At 37.9% G+C, this 26,017-nt stretch overlaps 2 protein-coding genes across 6 annotated transcripts in view; one reads left to right on the top strand and one right to left on the bottom strand.

Annotated features, from left to right (window-relative positions):
- Positions 1-4,264, bottom strand: part of hip1 (huntingtin interacting protein 1) — a 128,527-nt gene extending 124,263 nt beyond the window's left edge. Inside the window, exon 1 of the mRNA XM_061925691.2 lies at positions 4,027-4,264. Coding sequence (XP_061781675.1) covers positions 4,027-4,074 — 48 coding nt within the window. The 5' untranslated portion in view covers positions 4,075-4,264. The remainder of the gene's footprint in view (positions 1-4,026) is intronic.
- A 178-nt stretch (positions 4,265-4,442) lies between these two features.
- bcl7bb (BAF chromatin remodeling complex subunit BCL7B b) lies at positions 4,443-25,113 on the top strand. Of its 5 annotated transcripts, none has more exons than XM_061925706.1 (7): positions 4,443-4,597; positions 5,025-5,100; positions 5,202-5,292; positions 10,491-10,652; positions 12,336-12,439; positions 16,350-16,420; positions 24,649-24,707. In XM_061925706.1, coding segments are annotated over exons 1-7 (618 nt in total). In that variant the 5' UTR covers positions 4,443-4,484; the 3' UTR covers positions 24,650-24,707. The 5 variants fall into 5 exon arrangements, with proteins under 5 accessions (XP_061781690.1, XP_061781691.1, XP_061781693.1 ...); XM_061925707.2 differs by lacking the exon at positions 24,649-24,707 and adding an exon at positions 22,842-23,398; XM_061925709.1 differs by lacking the exon at positions 16,350-16,420 and having other exon boundaries at positions 24,649-25,113.
- The last annotated feature ends 904 nt before the right edge of the window (positions 25,114-26,017 follow it).

Below are 26,017 nucleotides of genomic sequence, written 5' to 3'. Positions count from 1 at the left end.
GCACACCTATTTTTGGGCAGTTTCACCCATTCCTCTTTGCAGCCCCTCTCAAGCTCCATCAGGTCGGATGAGAAGCATTGGTTTTTATCCAGGATGTCTCTGATAGACTAGTCTATCCTGACTAGTCTACCAGTCCCTGCCGCTGAAAACCATCCCCACAGCATGATGCTGCCACCACCATGCTTCACTGTAGGGATGGTATTGGCCTGGTGATGCGTTTCCTCCAAACATGATGCCTGACATTCAAGCCAAAGAGTTCAATCTTCCTCTCATCAGACCAGAGAATTTTTGTTTCTCATGGTAGATGCATTTTTGAAACTTTCTACGTCTGGCCACTCTACCATACAGGCCTGATTGGTGGATTTCTGCAGAGATGGTTGTCCTTCTTGAAGGTTCTCCTCTCTCCAAAGAGGAATGCTGTAGCTCTGACAGAGTGATAATCGGATTCTTAGTCACCTCCCAGATGAGACTAAGATGAATGCAGCAATGTACGAAGACATCTTTGACAAAAACCAACGCTTACATCCAACCTGATGGAGCTTGAGAGGTGCTGTAAAGAGGAATGGGCCAAACTGCCCAAAGATAGGTGTGCCAAGCTTGTGGCATCGTATTCAGAAAGACTTGAGGCTGTAGTTGTTGCTGAAGGTGCATCAGCAAAGTATTGCGCAAAGGCTGTGAATACTTACGCACATGTGATTTTTTTAGTTTTATAATTTGAATACATTTGCAAAAAAATAAATAAGTTTTTCACATTTTTATTAAGGGGTGTGTGTAGAATTTTGAGGACAAAAATGATTTAATTATATTTTGGAATAAGGCTGTAACATAACAAAATGTGGAAAAAGTCACGCGCTTTGAATACTTTCCAGATGCACCGTACATATTCCCAGCAAACCCATGGGTTAATTACTTTTATAATATATATACTACTTTATATTAATACCTATATATGTACAGTATGTCATATTTTCTGGTAAGCCGGTTGATTAGTTTAGGACAGACCTGGGCAATTTAAGGCCCGTTAAGCCGGACATTCCCAAATAATTGTTTTAAGTCTTTAAGATGGAAACTGTAGCCGCCATTATGATGTGCAGTGATGGCCGTAACGTCTTGAACTATACAAAGTATTTCAATGGTTGGAATCTGCGCTTTTTCATAATATACTAGTTACTATGGTAATCTAAGTCCCAGCAGCTCAGACGAGGCAACAAGCAGTGTGGGTGGGTGTTTCCAGAGCGGCCAGCCTGAAATGCGGAAGTCAGGGCCAGACACGGAAGAAGAATTTTACAACAAAGTTCTAAAGCTTTGTGATATATCAGATAGTAGGTGGGGGTTTTTTTTTTTTACCCTTCGCGTTCATATTTCGCTGTGTTTGTTGCATTTTTGTTGCGTTTCGCTTGATTGTAAAGAATGTCTATTGAGAGGGGGTATGACGTTCATATGTTGTTAATATTCAGTGTTTTATCGTTCATACTTAATATTGTAAACCCCACATTCATTATTTTCATGTACATTCTGCGTGTTTCATTCAGAAAAAAAATGTAAAATTCCATTCAGTTTAAGGCGGTCTGTCATAACTAGAGATGTCCGATAATATCGGCCTGATAATATTATCGGCCAATAAATGCTTTAAAATGTAATATCGGAAATTATCGTTATCGTTTTTTTTATTATCGTTATCGTTTTTTTAAATTTATTTTTTATTAAATCAACATAAAAAACACACAAGATACACTTACAATTAGTACATCAACCCAAAAAACCTCCCTCCCCCATTTACACTCATTCACACTAATTTCTGTTATTAATATTCTGGTTCCTACATTATATATTAATATATAACAATACAGTCTGCAAGCACACTTGATTGTGCATGCTGCTGGTCCACTAATAGTACTAACCTTTAACAGTTAATTTTACTAATTTTCATTAATTACTAGTTTCCATGTAACTGTTTTCATATTGTTTTACTTTCTTTTTTATTCAAGGAAATGCTTTTAATTTATTTATCTTATTTTATTCTATCAATGTTTTTTAAAAAGGACCTTATCTTCACCATACCTGGTTGTCCAAATTAGGCATAATGTGTTAATTCCACGACTGTATATATCTAGATCGGTTGATATCGGTTAATATCAGTATCGGTTGATATCGGTATAGGTAATTAAGAGTTGGACAATATCGGAATATCGGATATCGGCAAAAAGCCATTATCGGACATCCCTAGTCAATGTTTTTAGCATTCAATCAGACATTATTGTGAGGTTTTGTATTAGTGGTCCTTAAAATAGATACCTATTTTTCGGAGTATAAGTCGCTCCGGAGTATAAGTCGCACCGACCGAAAATGCACAATAAAGAAGGAAAAAAACATATATAAGTCGCACTGGAGTATAAGTCGCATTTTTTGGGGAAATTTATTTGATAAGACCCAACACCAAGAATAGACATTTGAAAGGCAATTTAAAATAAATAAAGAATAGTGAACAACAGGCTGAATAAGTGTACGTTATATGACGCATAAATAACCAACTGAGAACGTGCCTGGTATGTTAACGTAACATGTTATGGTAAGAGTCATTCAAATAACTATAACATACAGAACATGCTATACGTTTACCAAACAATCTGTCACTCCTAATCGCTAAATCCGATGAAATCTTATACGTCTAGTCTCTTACGTGAATGAGCTAAATAATATTATTTGATATTTTACGGTAATGTGTTAATAATTTCACACATAAGTCCATACTTGCCAACCTTCCCGGATTTTCCGGGAGACTCCCGAAATTCAGCACCTCTCCCGAAAACCTCCCGGGACAAATTTTCTCCCGAAAATCTCCCGAAATTCAGGCGGAGCTGGAGGCCACGCCCCCTCCAGCTCCATGCGGACCTGAGTCCGCTTTCCCACAATATAAAGAACGTCTACAATAAAGCAGCCCTTCTGCCGTAAACAGCAATGTTGTGACACTCTTAAACAGGACAATACTGCCATCTAGTGCATTGCCATCTAGTGCATTGCTGTGTGGCACGCACTTTTGTGCGTGCCACACAGCAATGCATAATCAGAGAGGGTGTTCAGCATGGTTAGAAAGATAGTGACAGAGAATAGAACAAGGATGGACAATTCAACCCTTAACTCAACAATGAGTAGATGAGTGTTATTGGTGTGTATATGTGTAAATAAATGAACACTGAAATTAAAGTATTTTTATTTTTTATTTTTATACATATATATATATATATATATGTATATATATATATATATATATATATATATATATATATATATATATATATATATATATATATATATATAGCTAGAATTCACTGAAAGTCAATTATTTCTTGTATATATGTATATATATATATATATATATATATATGTATATATATATATATATATATATATATATATATATATATATATATATATATATATATATATACATATACATATATATATATATATATATATCCATCCATCCATCCATCCATTTTCTACCGCTTATTCCCTTCGGGGTCGCGGGGATATATATATATATATATATATATATATATATATATATATATATATATATATATGAAATACTTGACTTGGTGAATTCTAGCTGTAAATATACTCCTCCCCTCTTAACCACGCCCCCGCCCCAACCACGCCCCCCGCACCCACCCCCCACCTCCCGAAATTGGAGGTCTCAAGGTTGGCAAGTATGCATAAGTCGCTCCTGAGTATAAGTCGCACCCCCGGCCAAACTATGAAAAAAACTGCGACTTATAGTCCGAAAAATACGGTATACATTTTTTTCTCTAAATTTGGCCTTTCTCGTCAAAATAACTGCCCAGGCCTGGTTTAAGAGCTACAAACAGAAAATGGCCCCTGCGCCGCACTTTAGAAAACCCTTGGTGTTTAAGGCATAATACATCCCTTCATTTGAGTATCAGTTTCAATTCAAAACTTCATTTAAAATACAATAGTTTTTCAAAATAATACAAAAATAGTGCATTTGTATTAGACAGTACCTACCGTGTTATCTCCGGTGTGCCTCATATAATGTTTCTTCCGGTGGTCCATTATTATACCCTTAAAAAAAAGTCTGCTTTCAGTATATATAGGCTATTACTTTAATTCTATATTGATCCAAAATTGTTGACCAAAATAAAAACAGGCAGTTAAAATTACATCAATGCCACTTTCATCTCTTTGGAGAATAACTGATCAGTTAATACAAAAAAAAAAAATCCACTAAAGCGTGGCAAGTGTATTTTTAACCTGACGAAACAATGTACTTAGACGAATTAAGTCAAATAAGTAGAAAGTTAATAAGTGTTATTGCTCGCTTGCTACCGATGCAGAGCAGCACCAACGCAAGGGAGAGTAGGCGTGCATTACGGTAAAGATTACAGTGGGGTGAAATCTCGCGAGATCTCTCCGGTATTGACCAAGCGGGGGCTAGATCTTAAGTTTTCCTCATGCATCATTAGATGATTCATAACAACGTCAAGATGTCGGGACGATCAGGCCGTGCAGAGACCAGGAGTCGTGCTAAAGATGACATCAAAAAGGTTCTGGCTGCCATCGAGAAAGTGCGGAAATGGTACGTAGCGTGTCCAGTTAACAATACGGAGGGAATGTTTTAGCGGGCCATCGGTAGTTAGCTGCTACGTCGTTCAACTAACTTCAGTCGGAAAAGTTCAATGATCGACGGGGCTTGTAGCCAATCAGTGTGCCCGTTTGCTAAAAGAAGGCGGGGCTATTGCAAATTTTTCCGCCAGGAGCTGTCAATATGGCTGCAGCTCTGCACTACTTATTGCGAGATCCAGTTGGCGATTTCATGTGACAGTAAGAAGCACGACATTCCAGACACGTCAGCGTCATTTGCACACGACGGACACGTACTTAATTTGCCGTGCATTTTAAGAAAACACGATATGCACTGTAAGGGACGTGGATCAAATCCGCCGATAAAGGGGAGATGCTTGTTAGCTTTTGTCTAAATATAGCCAAACTACTTTAATCCTCAGGGAGAAGAAATGGGTGACTGTTGGAGACACGTCCCTGCGCATATTCAAGTGGGTGCCGGTGACAGAAACAAAGCAGGTGGGGTTGCACATTTTTTTGAATTTTTTTGTGGAGGTAACTCCCCTGATATACAGTATTTAATGTGTGAGTGTGTGACTCATCAGTGCTTTTCATGTCAGATCTATCGCAGCAAATCTACTGCAGGTGGAGACGTCAGAGGACTCAAAGATGTGGTGCTGGAAAACACAAACTCTTTGCCAGATTTCGCTGGTGAGTGTCCAGGTGGATTTGTTACAAATACATCAATGGCTGTGAAAGTATTGGATTTCATCACCCCTTTTAATCACGTACAGTGGTACTACAGTTTTCTTACACAACACTTCAGTGACCTGGGGTGAGGTTGATGGCTGGTGAGGCACCGACTTCATCACAGTCAGATTTACAAACATATGAACCCTAAAGAGTATCTTATTCACCATTTTATTGGCAGCAGTTAACGGGTTATGTTTGAAAGCTCATACCAGCATTCTTCCCTGCTTGGCACTCAGCATCAAGTGTTGGAATTTGGGGTTAAAGCACCAAAAATTATTCCCGGGCGCGGCGCCGCTGGTGCCCACTGCTCCCCTCACCTCCCAGGGGGTGATCAAGGGGACGGGTCAAATGCAGAGGACAAATGTCACCACACCTAGTGTGTGTGTGACAATCATTGGTACTTTAACTTAACTTTAACTTTACACATACAAACTGTAGCACACAAAAAAAAAATCACATTTAATTAAAAAAACATTATTATGGTCTTACCTTTACTTATAAGTGCGGGAACAGTGGTGTTCGTGTTGGAGGAGTTGTGAATGAATGAAATATGAAATCCGTGCTGCAGTCTGCAGGTGTACCTAATGTTGCGTCCCTGCAGTCGTTCACGCTCCTCCGGCGCGAGCATTGTTGTTTTTGCACTTTTTGGCTTCTTGTTAAGTGACTTTTTTTGGGTGGATTCGGTCTTGCATGTGGAGGGTTTGGGTGTGGGCTTTGGTTGGTGCGGCGCTCCCGTCGGGGGGTGCATTAACCGGCACCAGGAGGCGGGACTACGCAAGCCTCAGGCAGTGCGTCTTCGCAGCAGTTTTATGATTGCTCAGCACAATAAATACTTTACACACATACAGTTGTTGACAAAATACACTGTACATTATATACCTCAGCTAACTAAACTATGGAAATGTATAATATAGTTAATATAGCAATACGGTCTCACTGCACAGCAGGCCAGCAGTTAGCCGAGTCCGCAATCCATGTTGAGGCACAACTGAGTGACGTGCCTCAACTGGCTGCTGATCACCGCACCGTCTCTTCTCAGTATTTGAACGGCAAATGTGAAAATTCAGCGATTTTGAATAAAAATAATCTAAAACTGGTGAAGTTAAATGGAAAATAACTTTATAGTGTAATCACTGAATACATATAACAATTTAATCGATTTTTTTCTTTTTACATTTTTTTTCTTTCCATGATGGCAGGTGAGGCCCCGCCTCACCTGTGACCGCACATCACTGGATTTCAGCACCCCTTTTAACCACATACAGTGGTATTACAGTTTTCTTACACCACACTTGTTGTATATTTCGGTTTGCGCTATCGTCTTTTTTTTGCAGTTATTCATCGCAATGGTGCACAAACCCTTTGCCAGATTTTGCTGGTGAGTGTCCAGGTGGATTTGTTACAAATACATCAATGGCTGTGAAAATATTGGATTTCAGCTCCCCTTTTAATCACGTATAGTGGTACTACAGTTTTGTTACACCACACTTTTTGTATATTTCGGTTTGCGCTAACATTTTTTTTTGCGGTTTTCATCGCACGGCACCATTGCATGTGACAAAGTAGTCGGTTTGACTGCGAACGCAGATTGTGCTTTTATATGTGTATATGTATATATGCTAGGGGTGTAACGGTACACAAAAACTTCGGTTCGGTACGTTCCTCGGTATAGAGGTCACGGTTCGGTTCATTTTTGGTACAGTAAGAAAACAACAAAATATAAGTTTTGGGGTTATTTATTTACCAAATTTGCAAAATCTTCCACCAAAAATATTTTTCTTAGTGGAATATTTGATGTGAAGTAATCAGAACTCCCCTGTCTATGTCAACTTCATCGATTTTGAAAAGGCTTTTGACAGTGTGGATCGGGAGATGCTGTGGAGAGTGATGGCTCACTATGGCATTCCCCCAAAGTTGATTAAGCTTATCAAGAACACCTACCGAGGGATGCAGTGTCGTGTCCTCCATGAAGGCTGCCTGTCAGAGCCCTTCGAGGTCCTGACTGGGGTGCGGCAGGGATGCATGCTCTCGCCCTTCCTGTTCATCCTCTGTATAGACTGGACCATGACACAAACAACAAGCAATAACCGAACTGGCGTACAGTGGAGCCTGACTGAGCAGTTGGAAGGCCTGGATTTTGCTGATGATTTAGCACTCCTAGCACACACACACCAACATATGCAGGAGAAATCATGCAAACTGGAAACAACAGCTGCTTCGCTTGGACTCAAAATCAACACATCAAAAACTAAGTTAATGCGTATCAACCACAAGAACAACTCCCCAATAAACATGGATCATAAACAGTTAGACGAGGTTGCCACCTCTACATAATTTGTACTGTATAATAAAAAGGCTTTAGATAAACGTTATCAATATATCTAAATACAAGTATTAATTTTTTCTTCATTAATAATATCAACAATCTTTTTGTCTTTACATGATACCTTTGTCTCTATTTTTACATTTTGATTGAGAGGTATTTTTATATAATTTATGTATTTTCTAAAGTTATATACATTTATATGTACATGTACATGCTGTATCGGGACAGATCCATTAAGATTTTGAGCAGAAATATGTCGTTCAGGAATTAATTATACACAATAAAACATTAACATAAAGCTAAGTCACATTAATTCTTTTTAAAGTAGTACCTTTGTGACATGAAAAAAACATAAGTAGTGTAAAAACAAACAAACATGGTGTTTACTTTTCGATATCAATATAAAACTCAAAGCAGTTTGACTAATGAAGATGAAGTTTAATAAACAAGCTTTGTTCTTCTCCAATACCTCCTAGTGGTTCAGTACAACAGTTTGGCCAACAAAAATAAACAGGAGCGATACCTCCCACATCGAATACACAATCCTCACAGCCTGCATTCAGATTGATGAGATGACAAAACATTATACAGGCATGCGATTTCCATCTTTTATCCCTCTGTAAAAATATAAAAAAATATTTTCAGTTTTTCTTCGTTATTTCTGACATACAATGTGTGTTAAAATCTTGATCCGTCTCTTTGCCATACATGCCAACAACTACGGTTTTCCTGTAATGATTACGGTTTTTGATAATCTATTCCCGTTTACGGCTGCTTTGGTAAAAACTACGGTTTTCCATTAAAAAATGATTAACTTAAAAATCGAAGCTACGTAGCGAAGCAACTCCACGGGCAGGGGACAAAATATACGGTAAAAATCTATGATGATCGGTTGGTTTACGTATAAGAAAATCCATGATTGGTTGGTTGGTTTACTATGATGAGTCACGATTGGTTAAGATTCAGGCAAAACATTACGAACAACCCAATCAGAGGCAAGATAGGGCGGGTCATCGAACCAGGAACGGAAATCACAACAGACACGCACACCACAAATGACTACGAGAGAGTTGGAGAAGAGAAGAGAGAATATTCAAGCGGGCGATTTATGTATTAAAAAAAACGGGTGGAAGATGGCAGAGGGATTCTCTTCCTTAGATTTTTCTTTTAGCGATGTAGACGACGTCCAAGAAACCCGTAATGCTTCTACTTGGCCACATTTGGACAAATGTATGCGTCTGGATAAAACAATGCCCAAAACATTCATTTTAGTTGTTTACCATGTAAGCCCAAATCAAAACTGCTCTCGACATGGAAGACGTGAAATACACATTTTAGAACACACTTTATTGTAGCAGACATGTGATGACTTTTGCTACAGTATAGCCTAAATGCTAAATTTAATTTTCATTGGTGTTTTAGAACAAGACACTAGCTGACATTTTGTTCATTATTTCTACTCTTTATATTTAACATTGAATAGTTGAATACTTTTGAAACATATACACCATGACTGCAAAATATTGGTTATTTCATGCTATGAATCACAAATGGCTATTCAGATAAAGGAAGTTAGCTAATAGAATAAACATTGTTTGTACTCTTTATGGTTTTTGCATTTGGAGCAGTTAGAAGTGGAGAGGGAGTGGAAGAGACAGAAATGGGCTACAAAATTCAAGGCAGAATCCACTAAAGCAGAAACAAAAAGGAAAATGCAAGCTGCTCAGAAATTTGCCAGGAATAGGCTCCAGCGACCCCCCGCGACCCCAAAAAGGGACAAGCGGTAGAAAATGGATGGATGGATGGCTCATGTCAGAGGCATCAAAGCAGAAATGCCAAAGTAATGTGTGAATGAACCAAAGTAATGTGTAAATAACTAGATTAACCATCTGTGGCTGTGAAGTGAACACTTGTAAGGTTGTAAATACTAAATAGAGTAGGCTAACCCATGTGGTTCCTGTGGATGTGAACACAATTGAATTACTGTAGTGACTAAATAACATAGTGACAGAAACAGACATAGTGATTCATTTGGATGAATGGGGTATTATGTATTTATGTAAACTCTGTTGATAATTTTTTAATTCTTTAAAAACTAACGCATATTTTAATGTTGTTTTTTTTTGCTAAACTTTGCATGTTCAATTGCTGAAAACCAGGAGCTTCAGGGGGTGTGGGTGGGGGTAGCTTATTTATTGGACTTCCTCTTCATTAGTCAATATGCTTTGTGTTTTATTTTGATACCAAAAAGTAAACACCATGTTTTTTCATTACTTGTGTTTTGTTCATGGCACAAAAGTATTACTTTAAAAAAGCATTCATGCAAAGTCTACTATATGACACCTGCAAATGAGACTCAACAAAACATGATATAAAACCTGCCCAGCACAATTATCATAACATGTTACTTAGGAAAAAAAAGAAGGTTTGATTAATAAACTTTTAACATTTATGAACACATACAAAAGTACAGAAAATTGGTACCGGTATCAATTCTCAGGTACAGGGAACTGGTACCGTATCAATTCAATTGTGAAATGTATGCCGATGTTTAGGTGTTTGAATCGGCAAGATGTATGGTTTTGTAATACAACAAAAAACAGCAATAGAAGCGAGATAAGCCTACCCTGCACCTCAGACACCGCAATTTAACAGTGCACCTTTTAATTTAAAATAAAATTTAATACGTAGGGGTCCCAGCTCCATCTCTCCATCAGTTTGGGGGCCGTGGCCTGGAAAACGCTGAAGACCCCTGCTTTATATGATGAAAAAATTAAAAAACCAAACAGATTTAATGCTTAATTTGACTCTCCCACATTGTTTGCATCAGATGAAAATAGCAACCAGAGCTTTCTGTCTGACGTCTATCATGCCAAGATGGACAACAACAGCAGCAGCACCTCCAGCTCACAGCAGGTCAGCCCTCCTCATACCTCGAACCTCCGAACTGAAGACTCTCAACCGCCAATGCTCGGCCAGGAGATCGTGGATGGTAAGTCATTGACTTGCTTTTTCATGCATTGGTGTTTACTCAAAATGATTACAGTGGAACCTCGATGTACGAACTTAATTGGTTCTTGAACAGTGTTTGTAAACAGAAAAGCCTGCATAGTGAAACAAATGTCTCCATAAGAAACAATGTAAACGTGGATAATGGGTTAGAACTTTGACAAAAGTCCATATTTTTGTAAAAGTTTGTATACTTTGAACACAATATAAAGCATTATACAGTACTGTATTTTAAACAAACATAACAAGGAGGTGATGGATCAACTATCTATTTCATTACAATGCCAAAACAACAACTAGCTGAACTGCTTAAACGCACACACTGTCACTAGCCCTGTGGTGCCCCCACAGTTTGAAATCACAAAGCTCCTCAATATTGATCGATTGATTGATTGAGACTTGTATTAGTAGGTTGCACAGTGAAGTACATATTCCGTACAATTGACCACTAAATGGTAACACCCGAATAAGTTTTTCAACTTGTTTAAGTCGGGGTCCACTTAAACTAATTCATGATACAGATACATACTATCATATATACTATCATCATAATACAGTCATCACACAAGATAATCATCAGGGTGTATACATTTAATTATTTACATTATTTACATTTCGGGGTGTGGAGGTGGGGGGGAGGGGGGGGTTAGGTTTGGTTGTTATCATCAGTCATCAACAATTGAGAACAGAGAAATGGATATTGAAACAGTGTAGGTCTGACTTGGTAGGATATGTACAGCAAGTAGTGGACATAGAGAGAGAGAGAGGGAGATCAGAAGGCATAAGAAAAGTATCTGCATTTGATTGTTTACATTTGATTATTAACAACAATCCGGGGAGGGTGTTAGTTTAGGGTTGAAGTTGCCTGGAGGTGTACTTTTATTGCGGTTTTGAAGGAGGATAGAGATGCCCTTTCTTGTATACTTTTTGGGAGCGCATTCCACATTGATGTGGCATAAAAAGAGAATGAGTTAAGACCTTTGTTGGATCAGAATCTGGGTTTAACGTGGTTAGTAGAGCTCCCCCTGGTGTTGTGGTTATGGCAGTCATTTACGTTAAGGAAGTAGTTTGACATGACATCATCAGGGAGGTGTAGCGGATTTTATAGACTAGGCTCAGTGCAAGTTGTTTTACTCTGTCCTCCACCCTGAGCCAGCCCACTTTGGAGAAGTGGGTAGGAGTGAGGTGTGATCTGGGGTGGAGGTCTAGAAGTAATCTGACTAGCTTGTTCTGGGATGTTTGGAGTCTAGATTTGAGGGTTTTGGAGGTGCTAGGGTACCAGGAGGTGCATGCGTAATCGAAAAAGGGTTGAACGAGAGTTCCCGCCAGAACCCTCATGGTGCTTTTGTTGACCAGAGAGGAGATTCTATAGAGAAATCTAGGCAGGTCGCTACAGTTATTGGGAATACAAATACAATACAAATCCACCAGAAAATGATTAGCCCGCCCACAATGACTGTGCTGCCGGGCACAAAATGGTGGCGCTGCGAGGCACACAATGGGTGGAATAAACGTGCGTACACTGACATAAAAGCCGGTGGTTCGTAAATCAAAAGGTTTGTACAATGAGGGATTCGTAAATCAGGGTTCCACTGTATTTATTTTTCAGTTTCTTCAATGCTTATCCTTCATTTAAAAACAAAATGTTGACACCTAACAAATCCAGAACCAGTTCACTCTGGACAGGATGGAGCAGATGAGCCTCCAACTCTGATTAAGGAAGATCTTCTATCATCAGGCACTGGCAGACGGAGCGCCCCAGACACGCAGGTTAAACATCAATCAGCATTCTTCTTTATTACATTATGTCAAAACTAGGCTTGTACGGTATACCAGTACTCATAAAGTACGGCGGTTCTAATGAATTAATAATGGTACTATAGTTTACTACCGGTATACAATATTTTTTTTAAGCACAATGTCACATCGTCACCTCGTGACATTGCTGGTAATTCGAGCAGAGGCACATGTTCGGCAACACACACACACAGAGTACTTACAAGCAGTCACAGTGTTGAGACAATGGAAGCATTTTGGCTTATAAAACCTAACAGTAGAGGTGAAGCTATAAACACTGAAGCACCACTCTACAAAAGGTGCTTTAAAACATGGCTAGCTAGCGAGCAGCTAACGTTCATCAGCAGTCGGCAGTATTTTAGCTATTTCTAAATCACTAATCCTTGCCTCCGTGGCGACCAATAATCTACGGTTCTTACAATTATCATTCCTAAAGAACGAGGAATAGTGAAACATTCTTTACTTCACACCGTAGGAGGATACACTAGCTAACCGCTAACAGCGAGCTGGCTCTCATGAATTCAAAGCTACCAAGCCTCACGCTTTGAGCGTTAAAGTCACGCAATGTAACCCATTCTCACGCCACACTTGACATGTCTTACTTTCCCCTTTCACTGCTCTATATAGATTTTTTTCCTCGCGGCTGGCCGTAGTTCAAGTAACTCTGATTGCCTGACTGAAATGACCGATCCTCGAACAATTTATGAATTATTGTGCCTGAATCTAGCCAACCACGGAAGGCACCACGCAACATAAACCAATCAGAAGCAACTCTGATTGGTTTACTTTGCGAATTTGTCGCTAAATCTAGTATCTTTGAACTCCTCTTAGTCACTTTCTTTCTCAAAAAGGACTAGCGACAAATCTAGCGACTTTTTTTGGATGTTTTTGGAGACATGAAAGCGCGTATCACTCTAATGTCCGCAAATTAGAAGCAGTGCTGCCGTGAGCCTTTCCTCACAGGCGGTCCCCTGTCTACTGAGTAGGCCTTTTTTCACCAAAAGTTAAAAAACTCATAAGTTCCTGGAACCTCTAGTTCCTGGATCTAGAGGTTCCTGTAGAAGTGTGTGGTTTGTGTTTCCACCGCATTTCACAGTTCAGAGTTGTTTATACAAATCAGGCTGATGACGTATGGAGGAGTGGTTAAGTATATTTTTACACTGTACCATGTAAATAAACAGACAATATGAGGTCATATTTATTTTACTAAAAAGTAAGTCAATGAAATACAAAGCAATCATATACAAAACAATATACCGTAATTCAAGAAATAAAGTGTACCAAATTGTTTATAGAAATTCAGGCTTTTGTTCGCAATGTCCAACAGTCAGAAAGTCGTCTTGAGTAAATGATGAATGCATGAGGGTCAGACGACTCCTTTTGGTCCATTTCAGCTGTAAATAACAATATATAAAGAATAAATGTCAGTGTTTATCTCACGCCGACATCAGGAACACATCGGCTTAAGCGTTAGCTTGTTAGCGTTAGCATTCTGTTCACTCGGGTTGTTGCTAATAACTACACAAATGGAGTGTCACTGACTACTTTTTGGCCCTGCGATGAGGTGGCGACTTGTCCAGGGTGTACCCCGCCTTCCGCCCGATTGTAGCTGAGATAGGCTCCAGCGCCCCCCGCGACCCCAAAGGGAATAAGCGGTAGTGGATGGATGGATGGATGACTACTTTTACAACATGTAATGTAGTAAATACTTAATATTTCATGCAATTTACCTTTGTTCCACTCGTGTACTGTCTCATTTATTTCACATTTTTCCACAAAGTCTCAGCTGAGGTTGTTGCTTCTAGTCCGGCTTTGTTTTCCTCTGTAAATACCTTTTTAAAAGAGGCCCTCCACTTCTCATAGCTTCGCATATTGAAATGAAGTTTATAATAATAAAAAAAAAAACATGAAACTGCATAGATATAGTTTAAAGACTACGGTTGAGTAAAAACTGTTCCACTTATCAGCGTTCTTTAGCACAAAGATGCCCCACAAAAGTTCCTGCAAGTCGAAAGTTCCTTTCCTTCTTCTTACTGTTGTCAAGTTTGTTGTAACTTAAATACACAAGAAATAAGTAAGTCACCTAAAATCCTGTAAATGGTCGTGCTGTGTTCGGAAAATAAGTTTTAGGATCGCCCCCAACTGTGTTCAACCAATCAGCGTTCAAAACCAAATCATGCCCCTGATAAGGTTCGAGGAACCTTCCAAAAGTCCCACCTAGCTGGCTAGATCTCTGAAAAGTTTCTGAAGAACTAAATCTACCCAAGTAGTTTTTAGTAAAAACACGGGGGGAGTTTTATTTATGTAAATGGGAAAGCTCCTGTAAAAGTTCCTGCTGTTGAAAAGGGCCTGATGTCTGCTCTTAGGCAGCTTGTACTGAAAACACATTTCCTCGTACTTTTAAGTGCAATGACAATAAAGTTCCATTCCAGTCAGAGCCGAGAGGAGATGCACACCCACTCTGTGCAAAGCTGCCGCTGTTTCTGCCTTGGTTTGCAGTGTAAAATTAATGTAAATAGATCATCACTGTCACATTTAAAATTAAAATAAACCTATTGTTCATGTTACGGCCAGTCCATAAATCCGGTTTGTTCGTGAATATCGCAAGTCTTCGGTCTTTTGATCAAAAGTGATCATTTAACAGTATAGGACAAAGAAAAATACAACCACACTAAGAATCAACAGAAGAAAATTAATTTACAGTTCTAATCATAATTTGCATTTTCTTAACTCACTTTTTATGTCTCCTTCCCCGGTATTCCTCTCTCCTACAGTGTACATTGCAATCAATTATGCAAATGAGGCAATGATGTAATATATCAACTTCTAGCAACTATTATGACAGTCAATATCTACTTTCTTTACTGAAGAGTTGGCAACTCTGGAAGCTGAAGAGAGATCAGAAGAGATTGAGGACAGTGAGGACGGACGGAGATGTAGAAGAGATACAAATTGAGAACACAGATGCACAGAATGAGACGGAAGAGCCAGGAGAGAAAACAGTGGAGATAATTTTCATTTCTGATTTCTGGTTAATTAAGACTTAAATTAGGTGGCCAGGTGAGGAGGTGAGGACATCAGTCTTAAGGTATAAATCAGTGTTAAAAAAAGGCCAATTTCTTTTGGAATGCATCATGGCAGCTTTGTGATGCCATGAGTGGATGCACAAAAACAATCCACTGTAACGATACCAAGCACCAGAGTTGTATTTAGTCGATACTACAATAATTACGTCGATATTTTTTACTATCACAAAATCTTTTTTTTTTTATTGTTGAAAATACGTCACTGGACACAGGAGAACTTTAACTATGACTAATATATGACCCGGTATTTACTTGGTATTGGATTGATACCAGATTTTGTAGTATCATCCAAAACTAATGTAATGTATTCGAAAAACAGAAGAATAAATGATTATTACATTTTAACAGAAATGTAGATAGAACATGTTAATACAGAAGGTAATCAGATATTAACAGTAAATGAACAAGAAGAAGAAGAATCCATTTTCTACCGCTTGTCCCTCAAAATTTTGACAAAATAATGGAATAGAAAATGACAATATGTTACTGCATATGTCCACAGCCAAATTAGGAGCATTTGTTTGCTTACTTACGACTAAAGGAGAAGTTTTCTAGTAAGTTCTCCATGTTTTGTAATGCCAAAAGTGTTATTAGATTGCGATAAGAAACGTATATTTAATTTATCAGAAGATGTTTTGTTAAAATAAAGCCAAAAATTAAAAATGTTTTTGTTGTGCCCTTTATTTTGAAAAGTACTAAAATACGTTTTGGTACCGGTACCAAAATATTGGTATTGGGAGAACCCCTGTCTAAACATGGCAAAAGTAAACTTTATACTTGTTATTTTCTTTCTACAGGAAGAATCGGATGAGTCAGGAGCCCCTCCCTTGAAGAAGATTTGCAGTGGAGAAAATACCGTTTTAAGATAGTTGAGTTTACACATCAGCGTACAAAACGTATCCCTAACTGGCCAACATTAAGGCTCTGGTGTATTCTTTATATACCCTCAACTGGCATTTCATTTTCTGTACAATTTTATCTTGGTTTCAAGCATATTTTTCTTTGTATTTTAAGTATGCTCGTCATTTTTTAAACTGTCTTTCTCCAGAGGAGGAATAATTTGAAGACTATTATTTTTTGTTTTTATGAATTACAGTAAATCTACACATTTCAGAAATGGTTTCTACTAGAATGCAGGCGATAAGAGATCTGTCCGAGGGAAGAGCTTATACAGTAAGAAGGGGATTCATATGGCCCCATTTGTCGCGGTTTACCTGACACATGACACGTGAACAATTAGGGGTTGCACTATCCACTTTAGTCGCCAGACGGCAGTAGAATGTTGAATATCTTAAAATGTGTTTTGTGGCAATTTCAACTTTGACCACAGCGCCAGTTGCTATGTAGAGTGGTGCTTTCCATCATTTCCAGCAGACTGCATTGCTAAATGATTAACCCCTCCCTCTCATGTGAGATCCACCCAAGAATGGGACCATATGAATTCCTTCCCTACTGTGAAACAGTGTCACACTGTTGAGATCTTTAGTAGAGGGTCCATTGCCTTGCTTAAGAGCGCGTTAGCAGGTGCACAACACAATTGCGTATTGTATGAATGGAGCTCTACCACATGATACAAAATTAAGCTAAAAAATAAGCAATTTGATGTGTTAAAAATGTTTCTCCTTTAATCAGGGGAGTCCAGAGTGTGCAGCTTGTTTTTAATTGGGCCTAGAGTATTCTACAAATTATTATTAATGAGATGTATTAGATATTACACAAAAAGATTTGTCACTTATATCACAAAGCTAAAATGTACATGTTTTGTTCAGATAGCTTAGCATATATTTCCCTATATTGCATCTTTAATGCACAAAATGCATCATTTATTTAAAGTTTAGACCAGGGACCAACTCAACTTTTGGTCTGCGGACCTGTGTTCAGTAACATGGGCTGTTTGCGATAGAGTCTTTTGAGGGGCTCTATTAAGTGAACAATAGTTTGTTTGCAAGCCGTTCTTGCTTTTTATTTGGACGTTTCAAAAATAATTTGATTTCAAGGGTTCAATGAAGACAACGACACCAGCCAAAGGCTCAACACAGTGCCATGAAAAGGTATTTGCCCCCTTCTCAAATTCTTATTTTTTTATGTTTAAGATCATCAAACAAATGTAAGTAAACAAAGATAACCCAAGTAAACATAAAATGCCGTTTTTAAATTGTGATTTTATGTATTTAAGAAACAAGTATTCAAAGCTACCTAACCCTGTGTGAAAAAGTACCGCCTAACCCCCAACCGGAATTTATTTTATTTTTTGCTCAGAATTATTTTTATTTTTTTTTCCAACCTGAAATTTCTTATTTTCGTGACCAGAATTTCCCTTATTTTAATGACCAGAATTTCCCTTATTTTTCATAATTTTCCCTTATTTTTCATCATTTTCCAGACCAGATTCCCCCCCCCCCCCACCAGAATTTCCCTTATTTTCTAATACACCCTTCTCAGTGGCCTAGTGGTTAGAGTTCGGTAGGTTGTGAGTTCAAACCCCTGGAGAATCGGGGCGCAGTGGACCGTACATAACAAGGTGCTAGAAAAAGCGCCGCCTGATGCATGAACAGTAAAAAAAAAAACAGTTTTCAAGACACAGGCAATGCTTGAGCTCACAAAAAGGACCTTAAAGGGATGATTACAGCCAGCTGGAATTTGGGTGTCCCATTCAGTAGAAAACTGTACAATTCCACTCCGTTTATACGCCTTACTCGGTGGCCTAGTGGTTGGAGTGTCCGCCCTGAGATCGGTAGGTTGTGAGTTCAAACCCCGGCCGAGTCACACCAAAGACTATAAAAATGGGACCCATTACCTCCCTGCTTGGCACTCAGCATCAAGGGTTGGAATTGGGGGTTAAATCACCAAAATGATTCCTGGGCGCGGCCACCGCTGCTGCCCACTGCTCCCCTCACCTGCCAGGGGGTGAACAAGGGAATGGTTCAAATGCAGAGGACAAATTTACACCTAGTGTGTGTGTGACAATCATTGGTACTTTAACTTTACTTTTAAATTTCCTCCGAAACCTAAAAAGTGGTTGGGCCACCCTTAGCTGTAACAACTGAATTGGAAAGTTTTCTATAACTGGCAATGAGTCTTTCACATCTATGGAGATATGTTGGCCTACTCTTCCTTGCAGATTTAAAAAAAAAAGTTTTTGCCATGCCACGGAATTTCAATCGAATTCAAGTCCGGACTTTGACCAGGCCAATCCAAAACCTTCATTTTTGGGTTTTTAAGGCCATTCAGAAGTTGATTTGCTGCTGCGTTTTTGGATCGTTGTTCTGCTACAATACCCAAGTGCATTTCCGCTTAAGGTCACAAACTGATGGCCGATCATTCTCCTGCAGAATTATCTGGCAAAGATCACGACAAGTCGTCAAGGTCCTGAAGCAGTAAAGCAGCCCCAGACCATCATTCTACCAGCACCACGTTTGACTGTTGGCGTGTTCTTTTTCTGAAATGCTGTTACAAATGTAACAAGAAAGACACCTTCCAAAAAGATCAACTTTCGTCTCGTCAGTCCATAGAATATTCTCCCAAAAGTCGTGGGAATCATTCAGATGTTTTGGGGTTTTTTGCAAAAATAAGACAAGCCTTTATGTTTTTCATGGTCAGCAGTGGTTTTTGCCTTGGAACTCTGCCATGTTTGCCCAGTCTCTTCCTTATGGTTGAGTACGGATCACTGACTTAACTGAGGCAGGGGAAGCCTGCAGTTCTTTGGATGCCCTTGTGACCTGGATGATGGCTCTTGGGGTAATTTTTGTAGGCAGGCCACTTCTAGGAAGGTTTACCACTTTTCCAAGTTTTCTCTGTTTGTAGATAATGGCTCTCATCGGGGGTTCGCTGGAGTTCTAAAGCTTTAGAAATGGCTTTGTAACCCTTTCTAGACTGATAGATGTCAATTACTTTGTCTATCATCTAGGATCGTGGCATTTTGTTACATCTTTTTGAGAACTTTTGGCCGAATTAATTTTGTCAGACAGGTTTTATTGAAGAAAGTTCTTGGTTGAACGGGTCCAGAGGTATTTAAGTTTGGGTGTGGTCAGTGAAATTGAACTCAGATTTCCAAAAAATGTAGTTAGCCATGGTAAGTTCATTGTTTAACAAAGGGGTCAATTACTCTTTCACATAGGGCCAGGTAGGTTTGGATAGCTTTTTCCCCCCCTTAAAATATTAAATTAACACTCAAAAACTGCATTTTCTGTTTACTTTGGTTATCTTTGTCCAACATTTAAATGTGTTTGATAGTCTTAAACATTTTAATAGAGAATATATTAAAAAATATATAAACATTTGAGAAGGGGGCAATACTTTTTTACGGCACTACGTTTTTTACAACTTAAACCAATAATTAAGAATTTTTAACTTGTTGGCCTACTGTGTTTCTAATTATTTGTAATCTATAACCAGCAAAATATTAAGAAATTAAGCAATATATTATTTCCATATTTTACTCTATTAATATTGTCAATTTAAAAAAAATCTGATTAAATACATTAAAAAAAGACTCCAATATTTTAACACAAATGCAATTTTATTGTCAAAATGTCATCCTGCAACATTTCTAAATGTTTTACTTGAATTCACGTTATTTATTTGCTCAAAACTTTGTAACAGTTTTATCTGAAGTCCAGTCCGAGTGTATTTTGAAGTGAAATTTGCCGGTTAAGTCAAAAGAATGTACCGCTTAAAATAAATTGTGTGATTCATCTACGTGTATACATAATTAGTGCGAAAAAATTTGGTGATTTATCACATGAGTTAACTCGTTAGTTTTGACAGTGATGACCAATTTGGGTCGCTGTTTGTCATTAAGAGGTTGATGGTGGGGTCCTGCACCCAAACCAGTAAAGAATCACTAGTTTAGACAACCCTGCCTTAAATATGAATTACCCACAATCCCACTTTTACTGAGGGCTTTACCAAAATCTGCATTTTTTTGATTATATATTAAGAACACAACATTATTAGTTAATTTCAGAAAAGCGGTTCATATTGGCATGTGTGACAGCAAAATACAGCTATACAGATTTCTGGGCACAGTGGCTAAAATAAGCTTTATTCTGTGGACCAGTTGGACAACATAATTTGTCCAATTTTCTAACACCAATACAGCCATAATGCAAATTTCAAATCTGAACCTGGGTAATAGCTGGCTAACTGAGTTCATATACTGTTGGAGGTGTAACAATAGTGTCATTACTGTAATTGTAGTTTGCAGCGGTGTAAACTGAACTACATCATACAAAGAGGCAATTATTAGCACTATTTCGATTTGGTTTTGAAACGATTCAAAATTTTCCAAATTTTATTTTTAAAAATACTTTTTTTAGACAATCTCCGTGCTTACTTGCTACATGTGAAAATCATACAGCATCTAAAAGGAGCTTTTCTAAAAAATGAAACGTTTTGTTATATACGAAATAATATATTAGGAGAATTGTGTTGAACCGATTCTGAATCAACTTGCCACCGTAATAATCGTGATCAAATTAAATCGAGAGTTGTGAGATTTGCATTGCACTACTATTTTGGTTGCTTTAGTAGCTTAATGAAAGAAGAACAAATATAAAAACCTCTTTATGCAGTGCAGATGTGCAATAAAGCAAACTGCAACCACTGAAATGATGCATCAATATATTTGTCCCGACAAAACCTAAGTTTCATTACCGTTGCGAAGACAATATTTTAGATACAACTATAGGTCTGCAACGATAAACGATTGGCGGCGAATAGCAGCCATTTTTTTAATCCTCGCGTGTTGAAAATGCAGTTTCAATATTGAAGATTTATTAGAAATAAAAAGAACAAAAGGTTGCAAACATAATTTTGCTTTTTTTCCATCAATTATTTCCCCTAAAATACGCATTGAGGCTTTAAAGGGTGTTTTATCCAATTGCTCGATTAATTGAACACAATAATCGCTAGCTTACTCGATTAGTAAAATAATCGATATCTGCAGCCCTCAATACAACTCTTGTTGTGGTTGGTGAGTGTATATACAGCAGTGTCATTCATTGCAATACAGCAGGTGACAAAGTGACATTCCTCCCTGCTAAACCTTAGCTTTGATGTCTTCTTGTGAAACTGATGGATGAATGTATTTGGTATCAACATATTGTTTAAAAAAACCCAAAACAAATAAATTCAATACCGCCAATGTACAGCTGCCTATGCATAGTTACCTATCATGTGTTTTGTCGCTTTTTTAGATTTTGGTAAGTCCAGCTTGGCTTTTTGGCAAAGTATTCTATGCCCTGTCAAGAGTTAAATATATACAATGTTAAAAAAAATGCATTGTTGAAAAGAATATGTATTACAAATTGTTTGTTTATAACAGATGCCTAAGCCATATTAAACGCTACTTTCCATTTCAATCTACTGGATGATTTATTTTGAATTTGATCCTAACCATGATACCTTTTTAAGCATTTTCAGTATATTAATTAAGAATTCATATGGCATAGTTTCCACTAAGGGCCACACACTGAAAAATGGAATTATGCAGGGACCATTTTGATATTTTTCATTTTCAAAACCATTAGGGCTCCCTTTAATTTTGGTGAATGTTTAAGGTCCCGGGGAGCCAAAACGATCTCAGTCATTGAAGTGATAAAAACAAGTCAGATATTATTATTTTTGTTTACATTCAACGCTAAAATATCTATAGATCTACCTCAGATCCATCCATTGACATAAAACTTTATTTTTCGTCAATGCTTCATGCCCCTTTTTTTCAATGAAAACCTGTTTTTTTATGGAAAAAACACAGAATATGCAATATTTCTACTCCCCCGCCGCAAAAGTGGAATATTTGATGGGAATTCATTGAAGCTCTGAACAGCAATGACATTTTTTTAAATGAAAAAATTGCCTGCATGGGAGCTTTGTGTTATTAGTGTCAATATTGCAACATGTTCTCATTACATTGCAGCTGTTAGCTCTTTAATTCCATTTTGTATGTTGTTTTTTTAATAGTGTTTTTAAAATGAGCCGTGGGCCTTTAAAAAATTAGCTGCGGGCCGCAAATGGCCCCTGAGCCGCACTTTGGACACCCCTGGTGTATGGCTGTCCTTATTGTCCAATGTGACGACACAATGGGATTAAAATATGGTCAGTGTATGTTTTGGTCATTAAATTTTATTTTCATAAATGGAAATTGGAAAACAAAAACGACTGGTTTAATTGAATTTTGTTTTAAAATACAAAAAAAGAAATGTGAAAAACAAAGCGCTTTTTATTTGTATTGAAAACTAATAACTAAATATTAAAACATTGTTTGATTTTGATTTTATATTTTATAGGGACAAGCGGTAGAACATGGATGGATGGATGGATGGATAACAATAAAGAAAATCCCCAGTAAACAGAAACGAAAAAAACAGACCAAAACGATGTGTTTTAGTTGCAGAGACCGGAAGTTGTGTTTATTTTATTATTTATTATTATTATTTTAGTATTTATTTTCTGCCTGGCTGTGACTCTAGCTAAAATGTATTTGGAGCTCTACACTGAAATTATTTCAGACATGAAATAAAGAAGACTGATATTTTCCATAAATATCTACGCATATATCAATATAAACTGAAAAACAGACTAAAACGGATGTGTTTTCATATTCCGCTACCAAAACCGGAAGTAGCTAATTTTAAAGACAGGACCGCAGACCAACGTGTAAGTAAATGGTGCGTGACGACATTTGCCTTCTTTTTCGTGTGATATGTCCTCAGAAATATCTGCAGATTTAAAGTCATGTGCTGTATCTGAAATAATTTATGTGCAGGGCTTCAAATACATTTTAGCGAGGCACACGGGTACCGTAGTATCCCCGCTTTTACTTTGAAAAGAAAATGTCTGGTGTGCGATTGAAGCTTTTATTAGTAGATTGCACAGTACAGTACATATTCCGTACAATTGACCACTAAATGGTAACACCTGAATACATTACGGGGGTCCACGTAAATCAATTCATGGTAAATATGAAGAAACATCCATTTTGGTCTGTTTTTCCGTTTCTGTTAAATGGGGATTTTCATTTGTCTTGAATGAAATATAAAATGAAAATCAAACCGTCTTTTATATTTAGTTATTGAGGATTTCTGCAGGTCATTAAAAACTTTAAAAGTCATTAAATATATTTTTATTGCATTAGAATGCATTCAAAATGACGTCCAGAGACATTAAAAAAATCATACGATTGCAATTGGCAACAAAAAAGTAAAACAAAATAAAATACCCAACCCAGTTTTTCCAGTTGGGGGAAAAACTGCACATCGACATTTTTTATATTTACTCAAGTCAATTTTTTTTGCCAACAAATATCGAGAGTCCATTTTATTTCTATGTCTATTTACCTATTGAGGATACTTAAGTTATTGACCATACAATTACAATGGTTAAAAATACTAAAGTAATGAAAAATATGTTTATTGCGTTTAAAAAGGTTTACTTGCATAATTATTATCCCTTATGATTGTTAGGCCACAGTTTATGTAAAATGGTAAACTATTCAACATTAATATTGCCAAATGCTTCCAATTTTGTCTACACAGACAATTGTATGCTTTTGACCACATATAACAACACTCTGTAGTAGGACATGGGGATTAAAATTGATTAGGTTGCATTAAAAAGGTATTAAAAATGTTAACTGGATTTGCTGATACCTGCAGAATCCCTGGTTGTTAGACTTACACAAACTTTATTAATCCACAAGGGAAATTGTCCACACAGTAGCTCAGTTTCAAAGGATGGAAAGGGTAAGGATGGAAAGGATAATACAGGCATTCAGTAGACTAATAATGTATCTTAGTAGCAATATAACATATGTAATATGTACATATTATATGTACAGTAAAGAATATAAACTGTATATATTATATTATTATATTCAATCAATCAATCAATGTTTATTTATATAGCCCTAAATCACAAGTGTCTCAAAGGGCTGCACAAGCCACAACGATATCCTCGGTTCAGATCCCACAAAAGGGCAAGGAAAAACTCAACCCAGTGAGATATCAATGAGAATGACAATGAGAAACCTTGGAGAAGACCGCAGATGTGGGTGACCCCCCCCCCCCCCCTCCCCTCCTCTCTCTCTCTCTCTAGGGGAGAGCGGTGCAATGGACGTCGAGTGGGTCTGACATAATATTGTGAAAGTCCAGTCCACAGTGGATCTAACATAATAGTGAGAGTCCAGTCCATAGTGGGGCCAGCAGCAGACCATCCCGAGCGGAGACGGGTCAGCAGCGCAGAGTTGTCCCCAACCGATGCACAGGCGAGCGGTCCACCCCGGGTCCCGACTCTGGACAGCCAGCACTTCATCCATGCCCACCGGACCTGTGCCCCCCCTTCCACAAGGGAGAGGGGGGCAGAGCAGAAAAGAAAATTATAGGTTATAGGTTTATATAATATATACAATACAAAACAAATCCTAATTACCATGTACAATACTAAAGCATACCTGCCAACTTTTGAAATCAGAAAAACCTAGTAGCTAGGGTGCAGGGGCCGCAGGCCCCGGTAGGTCCAGGACAAAGTCCTGGTGGGGGGTTCAGGGGGGCGTTATATGTTACTTGTTTTGAACATGTTATCGTTCTCACAAATAAAAAGATATACTGTACACAGAAATTATTTTTGATTTGATTTATTGTTTATGTATTAAAAGATTTACTTAAAATGTTATGTTTTGTGAGTTTTTTTATGCTACGAACTGTACTTACCGGCAATGTAAACCGAAGGAGACATTTCCGTAATGAAAGCTGCAACACCCTTTTTAGATCCCATCATCACTGCAGCATTATCAGCAGCAAAGCAAACCAAATTCTGCCAAGGAATTTCGTTTGAGTCTATTTCTTCCGCGAGTATTTTGTAAATGTTTTCGCCTGTGGAAGACGTATTGCATTCCCTCAAAGACAGAAGTACTGACAATACTTTTCCAATGTCGTCATCGAAATATCGAACACAAATGGGGTACAGTTTTACATCGTCATAATTGGTGCTGCCGTCAGTCGACATGCTAAATGGTTCCGTCTTCATGACATCGGCGATACTTTTTGAGGATTCTGTTCCAAGACACTGAATAATGTTTGATGTTTTGGTTCGACCACATCCATATTTTTTGGCGATTTTCGAGTTGGGAAACATTTTCCGAAATAACTGTCCCATGTGATCAGCCAGTGCGATTGGAAGTCCATGCTCAATTATTGCCTCCGTAAATAAAACTTCGGCATTTATCACATCCAAAGAATCAGTTTGGGCGACGAAAAACGTTGAAAGTTTTCCACTTGTATCGCTAGCAACGGCATTAGACTTGTGTTTTTTTGTCCCAACGTGGTCTTTTACATCGCTAATTCCTTCGTGTCCGATCGAAAAATCTTGCTGCACAAGGTGCAATTCGCGTAGTTTTCACCCTTTTTGGAACGGATAATTATTCCCGGATAGGCTTTTGAATATTCTTCATGGAATGACTGCAGTT

This window comes from Nerophis lumbriciformis, linkage group LG30 (assembly GCF_033978685.3).
Source record: "Nerophis lumbriciformis linkage group LG30, RoL_Nlum_v2.1, whole genome shotgun sequence".
NCBI lineage: Eukaryota > Metazoa > Chordata > Actinopteri > Syngnathiformes > Syngnathidae > Nerophis > Nerophis lumbriciformis.
The sequence above is the reverse complement of the archived record's forward strand: the minus strand, read 5'-3'. Positions and strand labels throughout refer to the sequence as shown.